Below are 22512 nucleotides of genomic sequence, written 5' to 3'. Positions count from 1 at the left end.
AGTTTGTCCATTCCGACTTACTTCCATGGTACTGTCGAGGGAGCCAACACTGTTTCTGCGACCACGTTTCCCTGCACCCAGCCAGGAAGAGGCAGGTTACGAAAGAGAGGAAATAGAGTAACATAATGTTGCAGAGTGGGGTTGCAGAGAGGTGAGAGATATGACTTGCAGAAGCTAGTGTTCTTTCATGTGCCAGAGATAATAGAACAAGATGAGACCAGAAGAAGCAAAGGAAGAATCTCAAGCAGCCCCATGGGCAAGGTACCCTCTACTCTCAGTGTCCAGACATTAGTGTCTGAAGAATTCCTATGAATCCTGATAAAGATCACAGTCAGTCAGTAAAAAGAGCATATATAATATCTTTATTAAACGGCAGGATTACTGAGAGTATTTTATTAGCATAAGACACAATTTCCAGGAAGTGGTTTGTATGTACTTTCTATACATACACTACCATTCAAAAGTTTGGTGTCACTTAGAAATCCCTTGTTTTTGAATTTTTTTTTTTTTTTTTTGTCCATTAAAAATAACATAAAATTGATCAGAAATACAGTGTAGACATCGTTAATGTTGCAAATGACTATTGTAGCTGGAAACGACAGATTTTACATAGGTGTACAGAGGCCCATTATCAGCATCCATCACTCCTGTGTTCCAATGTCATGTTGTGTTAGCTAATCCATGTTTGTCATTTTTAAAGGCTAATTGATCATTAGAAAACCCTTTTGCAATTATGTTAGCACAGCTGAAACTGTTGTTCTGATTAAAGAAGCAATAAAACTGGCCTTCTTTAGACTAGTTCAGTATCTGGAGTATCAGCATTTGGGTGGGTTCGATTACAGGCTCAAAAATACCTTCCTTTCTCAGACTGGCCAATAAGCCATATCTCAGACTGGCCAATAAAAATAAAAGATTAAGATGGGCAAAAGAACACAGACACTGGACAGAGGAACTCTGGAGTTGCCTCTTCACTGTTGATGTTGAGACTGGTGTTTTGCGGGTACTATTTAATGAAGCTGCCAGTTGAGGACTTGTGAGGCGTCTGTTTCTCAAACTAGACACTCTAATGTACTTGTCCTCTTGCTCAGTTGTGCACTGGGGCCTCCCACTCCTCTTTCTATTCTGGTTAGAGCCAGTTTGTGCTGTTCTGTGAAGGGAGTAGTACACAGCGTTGTACGAGATCTTCAGTTTCTTGGCAATTTCTCGCATGGAATAGCCTTCATTTCTCAGAACAAGAATAGACTGACGAGTTTCAGAAGAAAGTTCTTTGTTTTTGGCCATTTTGAGCCTGTAATCGAACCAACAAATGCTGATGCTCCAGTTTTATTGCTTCCTTAATAATCAAAACAACAGTTTTCAGCTGTGCTAACATAATTGCAAAAGGGTTTTCTAATGATCAATTAGCCTTTTAAAATGAGGAACTTGGATTAGCTAATACAACGTGCCATTGGAACACAGGAGGGATGGTTGCTGATAATGGGCCTATGTAGATATTCCATAAAAAACAACATTAACAATGTCTACACTGTATTTCTGATACATTTTATGTTATTTTAATGGATTTTTTTTTGTTGCTTTTCTTTCAAAAACAAGGACGTTTCTAAGTGACCCCCAAAATGTTGAACGGTAGTGTATGTGTGTGTGTTTTCTTGTGCGTCTGTTTGTGTGTGTATGTTTTACCTCCATCTGATAGGTCTCGGAGAGATGAGCTGAGCGCAGAGCGTTTGAGTCCCTCTCCCGCAGAGTAGTTGTCATCTAGACTGGGCCTTCCCAGGGTGCCGTTCGCCACCTCACCCTTCACACCCACTCCACCTCCGACCAAGCCGGTCAGCAGGCCAGTCCGCATCACGCCTTTCTGCTTCTCCAACTCGGCTACGGAGGGAAAGAGAGATTGAGAGGAAGACCGAGAGAAGAAGATTGACAATAGAAATAGTTCATACACATCACTACCTTTCTTCCTGTTTTTCACTTACAGGTGGATAGGGTAAGATGCAGGAAAGCAATAGTTACTCTACTACACCTTCGAGACACACACAGCCGTAGTTCCCCATAATGACCAACAGGGGGAGGTGTACTCACACTCCACTCTGTACTTCTCCATCTCCTGCACCTCAGCGATACTCTCTTTAAGGTCACTGACAAAGCGGGTGCGGTCCTGCTGGCTGGGAGCCATAAACACGATAAGGACCTTCCTCTCTCCACCCAACACTGCTGAGGTCAGACGGATACCGTGGGGGTAGTCTGGGTGACAGAGACAGACAGAGAAAGAGAATCATGTAAAAACATAACATTTACCATCTGGCTGTTAACTTCATGACCTATGTTGACAGACAGAGACACACACAGAGTGAAACGAGAGTGAACTCATTCAAAGATACGAGAGGAGCATATTCATCAACTTAATAGAGGGAGAGAAAGAGTACAGAGCGTACAGAGAAGAAAACTACTGATAAGTAAATGTGCAGATGTCTGGAGGGGTTTAGTGTTGAATATGAGGCAGAGGAGGAAACAGGCTCTCACATGAGTTCTGGAACATGTGGACTTGCATCTCCACCAGAGGGAAGGACTGTCTGAAACTGTACGTCACAGAAGTCTTCTTCTTCTGGAAAATCTTAGTCACCTGAGAAGGCACATGGAGAACATGTGGTTGTAAACGGAGGAGAAAAGAGAACATTATACATATTTCTACATTGTTTAGGATAGCCTGATGGTCTCCAACTCTCCATACGCATTAGCAGGAGGCTCTCATAGGAGTTCCCATTGTTAGGAGGATGTTAGGAAGCCTCACCACCAGCAGGTCGTTGAACAGGAAGACCTCCCGTTGGTGAACTCCTGTCCTCTGGGGTCGGTTGGGGTCAGGCACCTCATAGAGCTGACAGCAGCATACCAGCCTGCGGTGTGGCAGAGACATCACCTACACAAAACACAAAGAAAGAAAATAGTTCAGTATTACATCTCCCTAAGGCTGAGCAGTAACAGCTTCTGTTACAGCTTGTCAATGCAGTAACACATAGCAACAACACATAGTACCACAGATGTTGACAGGCTAAACAGGGAAATGACACGGGGCTACAGTTACATTTCAAGCCCAGACAACTCACAGGCTTTTTGCCTACTATGACTCTCTCTACCGCCTGCACTTGGGACACGTGGTCGTCGTTGGTCCTTAGCTCCCACTTCTGGATGCGCTGGTAGATCCCAACCAACAGATCCCTGGGAATGTCCTGGCCGTTGTCCACTCCTGGTAGACACACAGGGAAAGAGAGAGGCTGTTAATGCGTTAAACGCGCCTACATCAGTGTACTTCCTGCTGTGTTTAAATATTTTGCTCATTTGATTGAAAAAAAAACTCTTTGATGGAAAGTGTCTTGCGTTATGAGTGTCTGGGAGGTAGCAGGCTCATTTTTATGTTTAAAACTCATACAACCCAAAAGGACGAGACAAACGCAGTGGAAATAGCCATCACTGATCACAGTGTACTGCCATGTTATAGTCTGGGGGCCAGCCTGAGAATCTTGTTTCTCACATGAGGACCTTAAGTTCAATGTTACTCGGAGTGTTTTGTTTGTGTGCATGTTTATGGATCTGCTTGTTCCAACTGCACCTCTGAGGTTCTTGATGAAGTCCTCTATCTTCATCTTCCTCTCTGCCTTGACGTTGGGGCTGTACATATCCGTGTTGAGGAGGATGATGGCGAAGGCCAGGATGAAGATGGTGTCTGGATTCTGGAACTGGCGGACCAGCGTCGGGTTACACACACAGTACCGCTGACTGGGGGAGAAAGGTGAACACGTTTCAAGTACTTTCAAGAGAGAGTAGTAGTGTAGATTTAAGAACAACAACACACATTCTCACTGTACATTCAATCTATTTCCACAGAGTGTCTAACAACACAATAGACACATGAGTTGACCTATTGAACACACCTGAAAGCTTCTATGAGCCTCTCTACTTTCTGGGCTTCTCCTTGAACTCTAATCTGGGCCTGGAACTTCCTCAGAGCATCGTCCAGGTCCATACCTGAGAAGTCCATCTCGTCCACCACACAGCTACAACACACACAGGAGACACAGTCACTACTGTAACAGTAGCCTCTCCAATTACTTCTAGTAATCTCCTATTTACTGTATACTCCCATTCGGAATCCTCCCCCTCTCCGTCGCTCATTCCCTTACTCCAGTACGTCCTTGTTGAACTGTTTCTGCCGGTTGCCGAGGAATTCTCCGATCATCTGTCTGCTAAGGCCCTTCCTCTCCAGGATGAAGCGAGCGATCCCGACCGGAGTGTCGGACACAAAGCCTCTCTCGATCAGGTACTGTATCCCTTTTTCTGGCTTCCTGAGAATCACAAAGACCAATCAGACAATGACAAATCACAAGAGAACGACTCCCAATTCCCTCTCGGTGACACTATATCCTGACTTTTCCTGTTTTGAAGGTTTTACATTCAAGGATTGTGATATGTGGTTGATTGTGACATGTGGTTGTTTTACACAGTTTAAATGTCAAATATAAATGGATTGCAAAAGTCTTACTTGTTGAATAGGTTGAGTCCGATGCGGTACTGGCGTCTTTGCACCACGTCGTTGTTGAATGGCGGTGAGTCCCAGCTGTGTCTACTCTCTCTCTGGTAGGTCTGCTTGCCCAGAGGGGGTAGGGGCTCCCTCAGGCTGTCCTGAGACGAGGAGCCAGAGCTGCAGTTCACCGTCTCGTTGGAGTTGGTGGTGGAGTTGAGAGAGTCGTTGTCCCCGTCAGATAGACAGGGCTGCTCCAGGCCACCAGGGGGCAGTGCAGCAGAGGAGGAGGAGGACAGGGGGGTGGTGGGGGGCTGCTGGGGGGAAGAGGAGGACGAGGGGGTGTCTGGGTACTGGTGGTGGTGGTGAGGGTGGTGGTGATGGTGGTGTGCCACGTGGTGGGGGATTTGAGTGGGCAGGGGGGGGCCCCGGCCGGGGGCGCGGGTCTGGCCCTGAGCTGCAGCTGTAGAGACAGAGCGGGGAGTGTTAGGGGAGTGTTTGAGTGTTCCTTGAGGAGAGCACGCTCCTCCCGCTGGCTCCTGCTCGTAGATCTGTCTGCTGAGGGAGCCACGGTCCGAGCGGTCGCTCATGTCCACGGAGCTGTCGCTGGGGGGCTCGATGGTGAGCAGGGGCAGGTGGGCGCCCCTCAGACGGTAGTCTCGACACTCTGTGCAGGGAGTGCTGCGACGGCTGTTACTGCTACCCCCTCCCTCAGTGTCCCTGCTGTCCTCACGGGCCCCTACGCCTCCCCCAGGGCCCCAGTACTCAGTGTCTGTGCTGCTGGGGGCCCGGTCCAGTGAGAGGGGCGAGGAGGGCATGCAGTCGTCCATGTATAGAGTGACATCACTGTAGGAGGTGGCTGTGCTGTCTCCGTGCATGCTAAGGCCCCCTCCCCCTCCCCGGGGTCTCTCACACAGGCCTCTCTGAGAAGAGGGGTTACTGCTGCTGCTCCACACACACTCCCCAAAGTCTTCCTGGGAGTCATCCCGCCCGCTACGGCAGGTCAGGGCGGTGTCCATGGAGTCAGCCAGGGACTTCACCTGAACGGCACATGGAGGGAGAGGATAGAACATCTTGGTACAGTAAGGGACAGATATTCAACCTGCAGTATGACAAAACAGAGACTCAAGCAGGAATAGAATCTCTAACTGAGAATTGATTTAACTAGTCACCTGATTCAACATATCACTGCTGTAGCGAATGCACCAGGTGACTGACCAACCTGTTTGGTGAAGGAGTCCTCCAGGTGTGTATAGTCTCCTGTCCTCTCTGCGTCAGGTGAATGAGGAGGGCCGATGCCCACGCTGTGTGTGAAGTTCGTCTGTGTTACGGTCCCCTGCTGCTGCGGCTGGCGGTCGTCAAACGAGTACTGCAGCCGCATGTTGGACAGGATGATGCGTCGCGTCATGCGGCTCTCGGACGCCGAGCTGCGGAGGCGCTCAAAGTTCTTGTTCATGCGGTACTGGCGGAAGGCCGTCTGGATGGTCCGGGCTGCTCTGCGGCTCACAAAGGAGCCACCATACTTCCTCTCCAACATCTCCACCTGGCAGAGGAGACAGGACAGGGGACAGAGGAGTTATAGACAGGGCTACCACAACACTCACTGCCAGTAAAGTAATGCATGTTATCACGCTTGTTGTTTCTCTCTCTCTCTACACACAACACAAACAACATGGACTTCAAACCATACAGTACAGACACATTCTGTATACACACGCCCACACCCCGGGGTACCTTCTTGTCCTGCAGGTCTGTGGAGAGCTCATAGCTGTCAGAGAGACTGGCCTTGCACCTCTTGTTTTCCTCCTCCTCCTGCTTGCGGAGGGCCAGGCTGGCAGGCTGATGGCGTGTTCGCAGTGCCCAGGCAAGGCTTGCCGAGCTGGGAGGGGCCACGCACGGAGGCCCCCGAGGGCCTGGAGGACCAGGACCACTGCTGCTGTCACTGTAGCGCTCTGTGCCACGCAGGTACGCTGTGGTCTGGCTGTAGGGGCCGTCTGAGTGGACCCCGGGAGGCTCCGCACACTGGGTCTCTGTTTCCACACTGTGGGGACAGAAGGATGAATGAGAGGGGAAAGGGCTTGATGAAAAGGGGACATACTTAACTTAGTCATCTCCAGCCCCAAACACAGATGTATTGTCCCTCACAGGTAAGTCACTCACATGTAGAAATTAGACCAGCGTGGCAGGAAACTTCTCCTGCTGGATCTCATGAGGGAAGAGGACCAGACTTACACACAGTCACACTGGCACTTTGTACTCTCACCACAACAAAGATCAGAATTTACACAGCTACTGTATATATGTTTTTTATCATGTGCAGCAACCCTTCCAGTCACACCAATGGTAATAGAACATGATCGGAGCAGAACTTCCCATTCCTCCAAAATGTTCCTTGCACTGGAGCTGACAGAATCACGTGTCGTTTCCTGCCTTGTGAACCAAAGTCTCTGCCCTCTCACTCCCTCTCTGACCCGTCCCTCTCTTTCTGTACCCTCTCTATCCCTCTTTGTTTGTCCAGGCCGGAAAACTCCCTGTGCAGTTAATGTACTACTGAGTTTAGTACCATTGTTCAGACTTCTCCCTCTCTCTGTCATACATTAAAATAACAGTTAAAAAAACAAAAACATTAGGGCAGTCATTAGCCACAAACACATTTCACTGCCAGTGCCACATACCACTCATTCCACACCTGTCTGGAAAGACCAGGTGTTTACAATAACAGCCAATCGCATGCACGCATAGGACTGCACTTTTGACAAATAGATTATGAAACAGACACATACACACGAACGCTAACTTTTCCCACTAGGCCTGTACAGTACTACAACACACACTTGTCTGACCTACTGTATGTAGCCTACAGAGCTACATCTCTCCACACAGACATGTACAGACAGGCTAAGCAGCCAGCCTCCTATCCAGCCCAATAGTCCCCTCAGGCCCTGATCTTCCAGGAAATCCAACAGCTATTCCACTGTCCTGCTCTCTATCCCATGTAGCAACAGTCACCCAGAGAGCTAGTCGGCCAGTCCGTCAGTGAGTAACCACCTCACCACAGTCACAAGTCACATGCCCCTGCCTTGACTTCCTCCCTTTCCTTGCCACACCCACTCTGCCCAGGCGCTGCCCTCTGGTTCTTACTCACTTCCTGAAGAAAACATAACGACAGAGCAGAGGCCCAAGGAAACAGAAACTGGGGCAGCATGCAAATGTATGTGGGCAAAGCTTTATTCAGACTATAAAACCTTAGCCCACGTGTTGACAACATGCTCTGTAGGAATAGGGCACAACAATTAGGAAAGTTATGTTCTTTCTCTCTCTATTTGGTCCTCCCTTCTTCCTGTTTCTCTCCTTCTCTTCCCCTGAGAAGCAGTGGTTTCCTGTGGTTGGTGTAAAGCTGACAGAAAATATATGACGGGGAGGAAGGAACACTGGAGGACTATACAATTAGAACAGGGCAAACAACACCAATGATCCTTACACAACCACAGTAGACACATTAGTTAAGGTTGAGGATAATATGTTCTTTGTGTAATAGAGTGTTGCTGTTACAACCATCATGTGCACACATGTCATAGTGGGTTTTCAACAGCATTTCCTGTTCCCCAGAAATACACGGTTTCCTCTGATTAAAAAAAGGGTGAAACAAGGCAATAATACTGTGAAAGGCTGTTTGAACACAGGGAACCATAGCATGTCATGTACTAACAACAGTAGTCACAATGACTGGAGCCAGCTGTATAGAGACACAACTCTGACCATTCCACCACCACCTCTAAAAATGTTAGTGGCCAATATATCTGTTACATTTGTATCAGTGGAGGCTGCTGAGGGGAGGGCGACTCATAATAATGGCTGGAACGGAGTAAATGGAATGGCATTAAACACATGGTACCATTCCACTACCATTACCACGAGCCGTCTTCCCCAATTAAGGTGCACCAAACCTTCTGTGATTTGCACTATACTTCACGTTGCATATGGCCAAGTAATATAAAGATAACTACCTTCTACTCTATTTATGTTTATTCAGACTTCCCTAAAAATGTACCGCAATATCCTCTTGATAAGCTCTGGAGATCAGATCTCTAGCTTCAGTGAAAATCACTTTCAATATTTCCACTCTTTCTAATCATATTTAACCGGTCGAAAGTTTTAGAACATCTACTCATTCAAGGGTTTTTCTTTATTTTTACTATTTCAGAATAATAGTGAAGACATCAAGTGAAGATACCAAAACTATGAAATAACACATATGGAATCATGTAGTAACCAAAAAAGTGTTAAACAAATCAAAATACATTTTACATTTTAGATTCTTCAAAGTAGCCACCCCTTGCCTCAATGACAGCATTGCACACTCTTGGCGTACTCTCAACCAGCTTCACCTGGAATGCTTTTCCAACAGTCTTGAAGGAGTTCCCACATATGCTGAGCACTTGTTGGCTGCTTTTCCTTCACTCTGCGGTCCGACTCATCCCAAACCATCTCAATTTGATTGAGGTTGGGGGATTGTGGAGGCCAGGTCATCTGATGCAGCACTCCTTCACTCTACTCCTTGGTCAAATAGTCCTTACACAGCCTGGAGGTGTGTTGGGTCACTGGTCATATCATATATAATATCATATTTTTGTCACATCATGTGATTTTTGTCACATATGATATCATATTTTTGTCACATCATATATGATATCATACTTTTTGTCACATCATATATGATATCATATTTTTGTCACATCATATATGATATCATATTTTTGTCACATCATATATGATATCATACTTTTTGTCACATCATATATGATATCAGATTTACTTGATGTAACATCATCTCTTACTCCATTTCTTTCTCTGCCCCCGCAGCCTCACAAATGGAGAAACTGAGAAGGAAGAGGGGGTTGCTTAGTGACGGTTGCTGTGAGACCTATGTGGGCGGAGAGGCAGTTGAGGGATGAGAAGCACTGTTGCCATGACGATGGATTATTAACACCGTTTAGGTTGGTGTAGATGCATTGTGGGCCGCGAGTGACGGACGGTCATCATGAGCATAATGCTACAAGTGTGTGTTACAACGAATCTACTCAGTGTGTATACACACAGCACATAAATATATAGCACTGAGCAGGCTACTGTAGTTAGTCACACAAACAGATAGCAAACTCACGCACCCAGTCTCTATTGCAGGTCTGTCTTCCATCTGACACATAAATAGTATACAATTTACCACTGTGCACCACGAGAGTGCTCCTTTTATGGAGTGGAAAACATGGACAGTTGGTGACAAAGCCACACAGTTATACACCAAAAGATAGGGACACCACGCCGGCTGCCACATCACACAGGAGGACTCAGATGGCCTTTTAACGCCTGGCTCCCAGCCATATCCAAACCTAGGTCACATCATATCACACATGAAAACACAACATACTTAACTATGCTTTCTAGGCTACTTATGATAACCCTCTGAACATCCTTGCTCTCATTTAACTCCTCCCCTCCCAAAGGCCTTCTCTGCTCTCCTCATCTCAATTTGATACCCCTGCTGTTGCCACTCCTCCTGTGAGTGTTATATCGTTTGGGCGGCAGGTAGGCTTGCAGTTAGAGCTTTGGGCCAATAACTGAAAGGTCGCTGATTCTAATACCTGAGCCGACAAGGTGAAAAATCTGTCTGTGCCCTTGAGCAAGGCACTTTACCCTAATTTGTTCCAGGGGTGCCGTACTACGATAGCTGACACTGTAAAACAACACATTTCACTGCACCTATCCGATGTACTCATTCAAGGGGTTTTCTTTATTTGACTATTTTCTACATTGTAGAAAAATAGTGAAGACATCAACACTATGAAATAACACATATAGAATAATGTAGTAACCAAAAAAGTGTTAAACAAATCAAAATATATTTTATATTTGAGATTCTTCAAAGTAGCCACCCTTTGCCTTGATGACAGCTTTGCACACTCTTCGCATTCTCTCAACCAGCTTCATGAATGCATTTCAATTAACTGAATTGAATGTGGAATTTCTTTCCTTCTGAATGTGTTTGAGCCAGTCAGTTATGTTGTGACAAGGTAGGGGTGGTATACAGAAGATAGCCCTATTTGGTAAAATAACAAGTCCATATTATGGCAGGAACAGCTCAAATAAGCAAAGAGAAATGACAGTCCATCATTAATTGAAGACATGAAGGTCAGTCAATCCGGAAAAGTTCAAGAACCCTTCAAGCGCTATGATGAAACTGACTCTCATGAGGACCGCCACAGGAAAGGAAGACCCAGAGTTACCTCTGCTGCAGAGGATATGTTCATTATAGTTACCAGCCTCAGAAATTGCAGCCCAAATAAATGCTTCAGAGTTCAAGTAACAGACACATCTCAACATCAACTGTTCAGAGGAGACTGCATGAATCAGGCCTTCATGGTCAAATTGCTGCAAAGAAACCACTACTAAAGGACACCAATAAGAAGAAGAGACTTGCTTGGGCCAAGAAACACGAGCAATGGACATTAGACAGGTGGAAATGTGTATTTTGGTCTGATGATTTCCAGATTGGAGATTTTTGGTTCCAACTGCAGTGTCTTTGTGAGACGCAGAGTAGGTGAACAGATGATCTCGGCATGTGTGGTACCCACCGTGAAGCATGGAGGAGGAGGTGTGATGGTGCTTTGCTGGTGACACTGTCAGTGATTTATTTAGAATTCAAGGCACACTTAACCAACATGGCTACCACTCTAACGAGTGAGCTGGGAGTCGGGAAGCAAGTTCAGGGAGTGCATAATTTAATAAACAAATGAACAAAACAAGAAACACGAACAGCGCACAGACAGGAAACAGAAACAATGACGCCTGGGGAAGGAACCAAAGGGAGTGACATATATAGGGCAGGTAATCAAGGAGGTGATGGAGTCCAGGTGAGTGTCATAATGCGCGTAACAATGTTGACAGGTGTGCACCATAACGAGCAGCCTGGTGACCTAGTGGCCGGAGAGGGAGCACACGTGACAACCACAGCATTCTGCAGCGATACGCCATCCCATCTGGTTTGCGCTTAGTGGGATTATAATTTGTTTTTCAACAGGACAATGATCCAACACACCTCCAGGCTGTGTAAGGGTTATTTGACCAAGAAGGAGAGTGATGGAGTGCTGCATCAGATGACCTGGCCTCCACAATCACCCAACCTCAACCCAATTGAGATGGTTTGGGATGAGTTGGACTGCAGAGTGAAGGAAAAGCAGCCAACAAGTGCTCAGCATATGTGGGAACTCCTTCAAGACCGTTGAAAAAGCATTCCAGGTGAAGCTGGTTGAGAGAATGCCAAGAGTGTGCAAAGCTGTCATCAAGGCAAAGGGTTGCTACTTTGAAGAATCTAAAATATATACATACATATATACATACATATATATATGTAGAAAATTGTCAAAATAAAGAAAAACCCTTGAACGAGTACTGTACGTGACAATAAAACATATATATTTTTTGGTGAAAGGCTCCAAATATGCTCCACCTTCCATTACGCCAACAACAGGGCGCTGTAATATTTGGACTCTTTAGACTGAATTAAACATGTTGATGTTTTTCCTGCGTTTGTGACTGTGTTCATATGTTCACATAATACGCTTACACAAAGTTGATATTGGAGTAAAAAGTTTGTTGTATAAATCATGAGGGTGACCATATCACAGATCACATCAGAGCCTCATGTTTTATGGATCAGTCTCCTGTAGGCCTGTCACAGTGCTGCAACTGACTGAGGCCCTCTGTGGGGCTGCAGGTACACTCAGAAGGCACCAACATGGCCCTCTTCACCTCGGATGAAATTCAGATTAGAAACCAATGGGGAACTTTTGACAATATGTGACGAGAAGAAGAAAGCAGAAGCAGAGAGGAGAGAAGTGAGTGGGGAAGAGATGTATTATCTGCAGTGTGAAACAGTGTCACCTCCTCGCTAGCTGCCCTCTGCCTCCTGTTCCTCCATATTCATTATTGATGGACTGCCTGTCAGCGTGTGTTGAAGAGGCAGGGTGGCAGCATGTCTCCATGGGCCCACAACAGATGAGAGTTGCTAGGACTTTAAAAACACATGTGCTCCCTGCCATTGATGAGAAGTCAATACTCTATTGATCTGCACTGTGACTGACCAAAGACTTACGTTAACAGGCTCCTCTCACACAATTCTACTTGTCCTGTCCTCTTGATCTCCCTGGTCTCTGTCTGTCCTTCACCCCTCACTTCTCCATCACCTCTCTCTTGTTCTGTTTCCACAACAGACCGCTAAACAGCCATCACTAGCACATCAGAGTCGGTCCCTTTTATATTGTGTTTACATATTGCATCACTCATTAAATATGTATATACTGTATTGTATTCAATACTACACCATTGACTGTTAAACAGCCACATCCAGCACACTCAGAGGCTGCTGCCTATAGACAGATTAGGAATCACTGGCCACTTAAAAAAAAAATGAAACACTAAGCACTTTAATAATGTCCCCCGTATCTTGCATTACTCATCTCATATGTATAAACTGTACCAGATACTATTCTACGGTCTCTTAGTCACTTTAATTGTGTGTAAATATTGCATCACCCATCTCATATGTATATACCGTATTCTATACTATGCCACTGTATCTTAGTCCAATGGCGCTCTGACATGTAGGTATTAATCCATTCCGTACTTCGATTTACGTGTATTTTGGGTATATGTTGTGAAACTGTTAAGATATTACTTGTTAGATATCACTGCACTGTCGGAGCTAGAATCACAAAGCATTTCACTACACCCGCGATAACATCTGCCAAAACACGTGTATGTGACCAATACATTTGATTTGATTTGCTTTACAGACAGACACCAGAGGTGAGAGCAACCCAAGCTTTATGCTTAGTGATAGAATAATACAATCCTTTTCATGACCCATCGAAGGGAAACAACACTGACCATCCATCCAGAGAGAACAACAACAGACCTTCGTTTAAGCTTTGAACCCTCACTGCTATTTGACGACATCACATCTTCAAACCACGGTAGTGTTGTAATGATGGAAATGTCGATAATGGCTCTCGCGTCATGTGTGAAACAGGAAAAACACAGTTACGCACGAGTTGAAGGACTTCTATTGTAGAACTCAGAAGAAGTGAATACAGTGAGAACAATCTAATGATTCATCTGTCACATCCAAGCATTCTTCTGCCTCCTACACTCCATCCACTGATTCCACTCCTCCATCAATCTGACTCTCTTATAATCTCCAACATCAACGTTGTTTTTACTCTCTCTCCTCACAGACATTACACACACACTGACACTGTACATGCTGTATACACACACTACTGTAACGCTCACTGACTGAGTGAGTGAGTGAGTGAGTGTGTGAGTGAGTGAGTGTGTTTGCGATGGCAACAAGGAGACAGCCTCTGACATAACCCAACTGCTCTGTTCTCTTTCAATGTAATGACATACACTCGGTCACAGGTAACACCCATTCATTATCACACTCAGGCGACTTCTCGTGAATTTCACTCAATCCACTTCCTCCCTCGGTCCTACATGTAGTAGACACTGCATGTCTGCTTTTGATACCGAATGTAACCTCTCACTGTCATAAACATGAACTTACTGTAATGAACTGTAGTGAACTGTAATGAACGCTATCAAAAACCCTGCCGTATCCTCACTAGACACTTTCAACACCATTGTCTACAATAAACTGCACAGCCACATCGATAGTATCTATAAAAGCTGTTTAAATAGAAATGAATAGATAAAGCTGAATTCAACAGCCTTCGCAACACTCATGTACGCTGCACAGTAGGCTCACCATACTGAGATACTGACTCAGTCAGCTCTATAATAAGCACAAACCGTGCATACACAAGTATTACATACATTCCAACTGACAATCACTCAAGACTTACCACTAGTTACAGCATGTCATCTCTGTTGTTCTGTACAGAAAGTTTAGGAGTTAATTCAAAAGGTCCTTACCGTGCTCCTACGGTTAAAGAGAGGTCCCACACAGACTGGTGGAGCGTGATAACAAACACACCCTAAAAAAACACACACTTCACGAACACACACACACACATTCTCTCGCTCACCCTGCAGAGCTGCAAGGCTACATTCTTCAGCCTTCTGACACCTCGGAACTTACTCACCCCGCCCAAACTCTCTCCACCTCCCTCCTCCTGCACCTTGCTATCTCACTTTACCCAGCTGACTGACAGGCAGGCACGCTGTTACATAAAGACAAATAGAACAAACACACACACCTGTCACAACAGAAAAGCTGGGAGAGAAAAGGGACAGAGGAGGGGGTGGTAATGTACTTCTCATTCAAATTCCAACAATGAGGGGATGGAGTCAGGCATACACTAGCGTTCAAAAGTTTGGGGTCAATTAGAAATGTCCTTGTTTTTGAAAGAAAATTTAATTTGTCCCCCCATTAAAATAACATCAAATTGATCAGAAATACTGGCTCTAACCAGAATAGAAAAAGGAGTGGGACACCACGGTGTTATTGCTTCTTTAATTAGCACAACAGTTTTCAGCTGTGCTAACATAATTGCAGAAGGGTTTTCTAATGATCAATGAGCCTTTTAAAATGATAAACTTGGATTAGCTAACACAACGTGCCATTGGAACACAGGAGTGATGGTTGCTGACAATGGGCCTCTGTCCGCCTATGTAGATATTCCATTAAAAAATCAGCCGTTTCCGGCTACAATAGTCATTTGCAACATTAACAATGTTAACACTGTATTTCTGATCAATTTGATGTTATTTTAATGGACAAAAAGTTTGCTTTTCTTTCAAAAACAAGGACACTTCTAAGTGACACCAAACTTTTGAACGGTAGTGTATATACAGCTCTATATATCTCCATACCTGGTGTATTATGATGTCATACTGCATTTCTGCTATACTCTGTAGTTTACCTTGATGAGTGTGTGAGTGTGTACATGTATACTGTACACTCTAATGAAAAAGGGTTCCAAAAGGGTTCTTTGGCTGTCCTCATAGGATAACCCTTTCTGGGTCCAGGTAGTCCCCCTTTGGTTCCAGGTAGAACCATTTTGGGTTCCATGTAGAACCCTCTGTGGAAAGGGTTCTACATGGAATCCAAAACGGTTCAACTTGGAACCAAAAGGGTTCTACCTGGAACCAACAAGGGTTCTTTAAAATGTTCTCCTACGTGGACAGCTGAAGAACCCTTTTAGGTTCTAGATAGCACCTAGTGTATGATTAGAGTAAATAAAACACACATAGATCATAAATGCACAGAGATATAATGTTCTATTGGCCACCAACATTTATTGAAGATGCCTGTGCCCACAGTTACCGGTCAGACAAAGTTGAGAAGTAGGACTACTCTACCGTTGAGATTATAATAACTATGCCCCCTGCTGTCCAGAGGTCTACACTACATCAGAAAAAAAAAAATATTATTCTATGCACCAAACATGATATGTTTATTTCAGATATGGAGCAACATCATCTAACATTTCTAAACAAACACAAATAAATACTAGAACATGACATTGAAATAGCTTCTTTTTTTTTTTCCTTAGATTTCATTGAGTTATGATAAGCCCAGCTTCTCACAGACTGGAGTGGCAGTGTGGTAGCTACAGAACATAGAGAGCGACTACTTAAAGCAGAGGTGACAGGTGTGAAGACGGGCAGGGAAAAGCTAATAATGTTAGGCAGTGAGACAGAGATTATATACAAAGTGAGGAGATAATCATGGTTCATGAGTATACTGTGGAGTCATAATACAGTGCCTTCGGAAAGTATTCAGACCTCTTGCCTTTTCCCGTATTTTGTTAGATTACAGCCTCATTCTAAAATGTATTCAATTGTTTGTTTCCCCTCATAAATCTACACACAATACCCCATAATGACAAACCAAAAACAAGTTTTTAGAAATGTTTGCTGATTAAAAAATGAAAATATCATATTTACACAAGCATTCAGACTCTTTACTCAGTACTTGAAGCACCTTTGGCAGTGATTACAGTATCGAGTCTTACTGGTTATGACGCTACAAGCTTGGCACACCTGTATTTGGGAAGTTTCTCCCATTTTTCTCTGCAGATCCTCTCAAGCTCTGTCAGGTTGGATGAGGAGCATTGCTGCACAGCTATTTTCAGGTCACTCCAGGGATGTTTGATCAAGTCCGGGCTCTGGCTCGGCCGCTCAGGGACTCACTCCTGCGTTGTCTTGGCTGTGTGCTTAGGGTCGTTGTCCTGTTGGAAGGTGAACTTTCGCCCCAGTCTGAGGTCCTGAGCGCTCTGGGGCAGGTTTTCATCAAGGATCTCTCTGTACTTTTCACTGTTCATCTTTGCCTCGATCCTGACTAGTCTCCCAGTCCCTGCCGCTGAAAAACATTCACACAGCATGATGCTGCCACTGTAGGGATGGTGCCAGGTTTCCTCCAGACATGACGCTTGGCATTCAGGACAAAGAGTTCAATCTTGATTTCATCAGACCAGAGAATCTTGTTTATCATGGTCTGAGAGTCTTTAGGTGCCTTTTGGCAAACTCCAAGCAGGCTGTCATGTGCCTTTTACTGAGGAGTAGCTTCCGTCTGGTCATTCTACCATCAAGGCCTGATTGGTGGAGTGCTGCAGAGATGGTTGTCCTTCTGGAAGGTTCTCCTATATCCACAGAGGAACACTAGAGCTCTGTCAGAGTGATCATCGGGTTATTGGTCACCTCCCTGACCAAGGCCCTTCTCCCCCGATTACTCAGTTTGGCTGGGCGGCCAGCTCTAGGGAGAGTCTTGGTGGCTCCAAACCTTTTCCATTTAAGAATGATGGAGGCCACTGTGTTCTTGGGAACCTAAAAATGCTGCAGAAATATTGTGGTACCCTTCTCCAGATCTGGGTATCAACACAATCCTGTCTCGGAGCTCTACGCACAATTATTTCGACCTCACGGCTTGGTTTTTTGCTCTGACATGCACTGTCAACTGTAGGACCTTATATAGACAGGTGTGTGTCTTTCCAAATAATGTCCAATCAATTTAGTTTACCACAGGTGGACTCAAATCAAGTTGTAGAAACATCTCAAGGATGATCAATGGAAACAGGACGCACCAGAGCTCAATTTCGAGTCTCATAGCAAAGGGTCTGAATACTAAATAAGGTGTTTAATTAGATTTTTTTCCAATAAATCTGTAAAAGTGTCTAAAAACCTGTTTTCGCTTTGTCATTATGGGGTATTGTGATGTCATTATGGGGTATTGTGTGTAGATTGCTGAGGATTTTTATTTATTTAATGCATTTTAGAATAAGGCTGTAATGTATCAAAATATGGAAAACTGAAGGGGTCTGAATACTTTCCGAAGGCACTGTGTCTGGTAAATCACTATCACTAACTATCATAATACTAGAATTTGCATGCAACTCTGAAGATGATCAGATTAAATCCAGCCAGATGAGGCTCCCTCCAGAGTCATTCATATGTTAAACTGTATTGAGGAGGCTTCCAGTTTTCTCTCAGTAAATAACAAGAGTCCCCCAGAGGGTCCGACTCAGGTGGATTGGGTGAGCTGTCCAGTTAGGCACAAAGAGACCAATCAGTTGTCCAGACTGATGCCAAGAGACCAATCAAAGCCCAGGGTTACCGAGAGGAGGGGCTACTGCACCCTGAGGAGGGACAACAGAACTGATGGGAGGGCACATCCTTGCACTCCTCTCTGAGGAACCAACGGGAATGGGTAAAGAGACAGACAGAGAGGAAAAGAGACAGGTTGATAGACAGATAGATAGGAAGGGAAGGAAACAGAGAGAAGACAGACAGACAGACAGACAGACAGACAGACAGACAGACAGGCAGGGAGACAAGCAGGCAGGGAGACAGGCACAGAGGCAGACAGACAGACAGACGAACACACAGAGAAACAGAGAAAAACAGCAAGAAAAAGAGAAAAGACATGAGACATAAATACGTGAGAAAAAGCTGATCAACGCATACAGTGGTGGAAATGATACTGAGAGAAGAGAGGAGCAGGATGACGTCTTAAATGTTCATGTCATATCCTGTGTCAAAAATAATAAATAATAATAATTTGTGTTTCTTAGCTATCAGCTGCTGTATTTCCATAGTACTCTGTCCAGGCAACAATGCTAACTAGCGCTCACTGACTGCACAGTAGGCCTGTATATCCCACTAGATGGCAGTCCTGAACCATGATGGCCTGAAGCTGGTGTCTGCTCCAGTACATCACAGGGTCATGTTGAGAGAGAGAGAGAAGGTGAAGATTCAGTGGGTTTAGTGGTGACTCAGACTACCTTCAGACCCTCCACTCAAGAAGATAGCTTTTTCTCTTCTTTAAGTGAGGACATCTCTCTCCCTCCCTCCCTCCCTCTCTCCCTCTCTCCCTCCCTCCCTCTCTCTCTCTTTATAAAATGGCCCTTTTAAGTGAGCTATGGATGAAAGGACTGACCATCCATGATGTCAACATCATAGTTTAATCATGTTTTGAGGCTATATAGTCTTTGTTTACATGTACTTTTGTTTACAAATATTGAAGTAAAATATGCTTAAATTATTGGTTCTGATGGGGTCCGACAGTGAATTAAACTCATGAGGCATTAAGTTATATTCTTCATGAATCCATGGGTAGATATCATCAATTTTTAAGTCCAAAAATGGATGTAGCAACTGCTGATTCACCCTTTAAAGACGGCCATCCCCTCTACCCCCCTCTCAGACACAGCGGTTAAGATGGAGACAGCAGTGAGGACACTCTGATAGTCAGGAAAGATGAGGAGGCAGCATGGCAGTATGGCATAGGCCAGGGTCAGGAGTGAACTGGTGACACATTCCCACAGATGATGAAAGGCAAAGCAGGCGGTGAAAAATGGTGAAACAACGATGAGGTGACATAGCAATGGAGGGTTCTTGCACAGGTCAGGGGCTGGGTAAAGGGTAAGGGTCTTAGTGTGACGGGTAACCAGGGGGTTAACCAGGGGAGTGAAGGGGTTTTGTAGGAAGAGGAAAGGGAGGGCAAGCTTTGAAGTAAGGGTTGGTGACCAGGGGAGGACTGAGGATCTGTTTAAGGTTCTAAGGGTCTTGCAGGAGGTAAGGATTGTTGTGAGGTATTAAATGGTTCTTGGGGTTCTTTTGAAGGCCCTTAGGTGGCCCTTACCTTGCCTGCTGCGAGTGTTTGGCAGACGAGGGGCAGCAGTACTGATGGAGGCTGAAGAAGCTGTTAACAGTCAGACTGGTGGGGAGGAGGGTGGCATAGGGGCTGGCTGCAGTAGGGCTTGTGGGAGCAGAGATTGGATAGCTTGAGTAAGATGGTGACTGCCTGACACTTAAGAAAGACCAAAAAAGAAAGACATATGTCCAGAGAGAGAGGAAAAGAGACGGAGACAGAGAGACGGAGCAAAAATGAAGAAAGAGAGAGACAATTGAATTGAATTGAAGCAAGACACAAGAAGCAGCAATGGTAGTAAACAGAAGAAAGACAAATAAGAGAGATTAAAATAAAATAAAATGTATCATGAATTGAAATGTACATGACTGTCCTACTGAAGTGACTAATAAACTCAGGAGTAAGGGACAACAAAGGTACAGAGCTTCTGCAAACAATGGTGTTCCTCAGTCATCCAGTCAGCCAACCACCCTGACCTCTCATCATCATCATCTATTGACTGTCTGGAACAAGGTCACGGATGGCATCCAACTCCACAAAAGAAAAACCTGGACAGAGGACATGAGTTAGAGAACAAAAATACAGGCATGCACAGTAAATAGGCCTGATATTAGACAGAGAGAGTGTGATAAAGAGAGGAGACAGAGAGAGAGAGAGAGAGACAGAGAGAGAGAGAAAGAAAGAGAGAGAAAAAGAGAGAGAGAGAAAAAAGAGAGAGAGAGAGAGAGAGAGTGGGTGGATGGATGGATGGATGGATGGAGAGAAAAGGAGAGAGAGATAGAAAGAACAAGGGATATATAAATTGGGAGTGAGAAAGAAAAAGAAAGAGAGAGAGAGAGAGTGGGTGGATGGATGGATGGATGGATGGATGGAGAGAAAAGGAGAGAGAGATAGAAAGAACAAGGGATATATAAATTGGGAGTGAGAAAGAAAAAGAAAGAGAGAGAGAGAGAGTGGGTGGATGGATGGATGGATGGATGGATGGAGAGAAAATGAGAGAGAGATAGAAAGAACAAGGGATATATAAATTGGGAGTGAGAAAGAAAAAGAAAGAGAGAGAGAGAGAGTGGGTGGATGGATGGATGGATGGATGGATGGAGAGAAAAGGAGAGAGAGATAGAAAGAACAAGGGATATATAAATTGGGAGTGAGAAAGAAAAAGAAAGAGAGAGAGAGAGAGTGGGTGGATGGATGGATGGATGGATGGATGGAGAGAAAATGAGAGAGAGATAGAAAGAACAAGGGATATATAAATTGGGAGTGAGAAAGAAAAAGAAAGAGAGAGAGAGAGAGTGGGTGGATGGATGGATGGATGGATGGATGGAGAGAAAAGGAGAGAGAGATAGAAAGAACAAGGGATATATAAATTGGGAGTGAGAAAGAAAAAGAAAGAGAGAGAGAGAGAGTGGGTGGATGGATGGATGGATGGATGGATGGATGGATGGATGGATGGAGAGAAAAGGAGAGAGAGATAGAAAGAACAAGGGATATATAAATTGGGAGTGAGAAAGAAAAAGAAAGAGAGAGAGGGAGGGAGGGTTATATCTGAAAACTCCAACACTAACGGATTATATAACCCAACACTGCACTCTGCCACACTGTACCACTCTTCTGCAGTCTTCTAGAAAAACGTTAAACCACTCTCCGTAATACAGTACAAGTGCACATAAAATCCGTAAGCTTTTTGAAGTCAGTCTAGAATCTAAATTCTCCTCTACCAAAAAAATCAGAGTAATTCCATCTGCAGAATCTAAACGCCTGAACGAAGAGGATAGAGAGAGGTGACAGAGATGAGAGAGAGAGCAGAGATAGGAAAGCTCTTGGATGAGATAGATTAGAGTGATAACAGCAGGCCTCCCACTCAGACACACAGTGACAGTCCAAGTCATTTCAAATTGGGGCCCCGCTGCGTGTGGTACAGAGGCCAGGGAGAGAGGCCGCTCACTGAAAGATCCAGCAGGTCACCTGGATTAATTATACCTGACCAGGAAAGTAGTTTCAAACTGGTCCCTCATACAGAAGTAGCTAAATGGGTTAGAGGGAGCGAGTGGAGTTTCAAATATGCTGGGGAAATTGCGGATAACTATGAGGTATTTATGGAAAAGAGTTAGCCAAGCGACTAGAGACACTGAGAGTGCCGGTAACAGTAAGCTGGGAGAGTGACAAGAAGGTTGCGTTTCTATTTCAACTATGTCATGCATCCTCCTATATTGATACATTTTCTATTCATGACTTGAATTTCAATTAATCTGACTTCAACTGGAATTGACCAAAACTTTGGGTGTGACAGGGTCCCAAAAGGAATCAGTGTATCAGCATAAGCAGTTGCAGAGAGATAGTGGCTTTGAGAGAGAATGAAAGAGGTTCAACATGACTAAGGATTCTAATTATGCAGACATTGCAGAGGCAGCGCTCGTTTGTGTAGCGTGGCTGATGATAAGAGTTCCAATTAAAGCAGAAGAACCTGTCAGCAGTGGCTTTGATAATGCTGAATGTGGTAGCTGAGATCAGAGCACATCCCTATTTATACTGATTAAATAGAGGTAACAGTACTTACAGTTATTTCTGTACTGATGAAAAAGCTTTCCACATAAATATTAAGGCATTTTATTCAAATGTTATAGGAATCCTACAGAGCAGAACACGAGGGAAAGGATTCAGACCAAATCTGAGTGTTTTACTCACTTTTTTACTCTGTCACGACATACAGTTGAAGTCGGAGGTTTACATACACCTTAGCCAAATACATTTAAACTCACTTTTTCACAATTCCTGACATTTAATTCTAGTAAAAATTCCCTGTCTTAGGTCAGTTAGGATCACCACT

General features: G+C 44.6%; 1 protein-coding gene across 5 annotated transcripts in view; it reads right to left on the bottom strand.

Annotated features, from left to right (window-relative positions):
- The window catches only part of LOC110492775 (IQ motif and SEC7 domain-containing protein 2), a 59152-nt gene that overhangs the window by 4240 nt on the left and 32400 nt on the right, over nucleotides 1-22512 (bottom strand). For 2 of the 5 annotated variants that reach the window (XM_036945832.1, XM_036945833.1), the window contains exons 3-14: nucleotides 6248-6554; nucleotides 5736-6056; nucleotides 4535-5553; nucleotides 4176-4337; nucleotides 3927-4049; nucleotides 3605-3771; nucleotides 3102-3241; nucleotides 2789-2914; nucleotides 2521-2620; nucleotides 2080-2241; nucleotides 1681-1872; nucleotides 22-71 (exon numbers count right to left, since the gene is read on the bottom strand). In XM_036945832.1, coding sequence (XP_036801727.1) covers nucleotides 22-71; nucleotides 1681-1872; nucleotides 2080-2241; nucleotides 2521-2620; nucleotides 2789-2914; nucleotides 3102-3241; nucleotides 3605-3771; nucleotides 3927-4049; nucleotides 4176-4337; nucleotides 4535-5553; nucleotides 5736-6056; nucleotides 6248-6554 — 2869 coding nt within the window. Of the gene's footprint in view, nucleotides 1-21; nucleotides 72-1680; nucleotides 1873-2079; nucleotides 2242-2520; nucleotides 2621-2788; nucleotides 2915-3101; nucleotides 3242-3604; nucleotides 3772-3926; nucleotides 4050-4175; nucleotides 4338-4534; nucleotides 5554-5735; nucleotides 6057-6247; nucleotides 6555-6673; nucleotides 8659-12665; nucleotides 12759-22512 lie in introns of those variants that run through there. The other 3 variants (XM_036945835.1, XM_036945834.1, XM_036945836.1) reach the window with 3 other exon arrangements.

The sequence above is a fragment of the Oncorhynchus mykiss genome, chromosome 16 (genome assembly GCF_013265735.2).
Source record: "Oncorhynchus mykiss isolate Arlee chromosome 16, USDA_OmykA_1.1, whole genome shotgun sequence".
Taxonomy (NCBI): Eukaryota; Metazoa; Chordata; class Actinopteri; order Salmoniformes; family Salmonidae; genus Oncorhynchus; species Oncorhynchus mykiss.
Note: the sequence above shows the minus strand (reverse complement) of the source record. Positions and strands in the feature narration are given on the sequence as shown.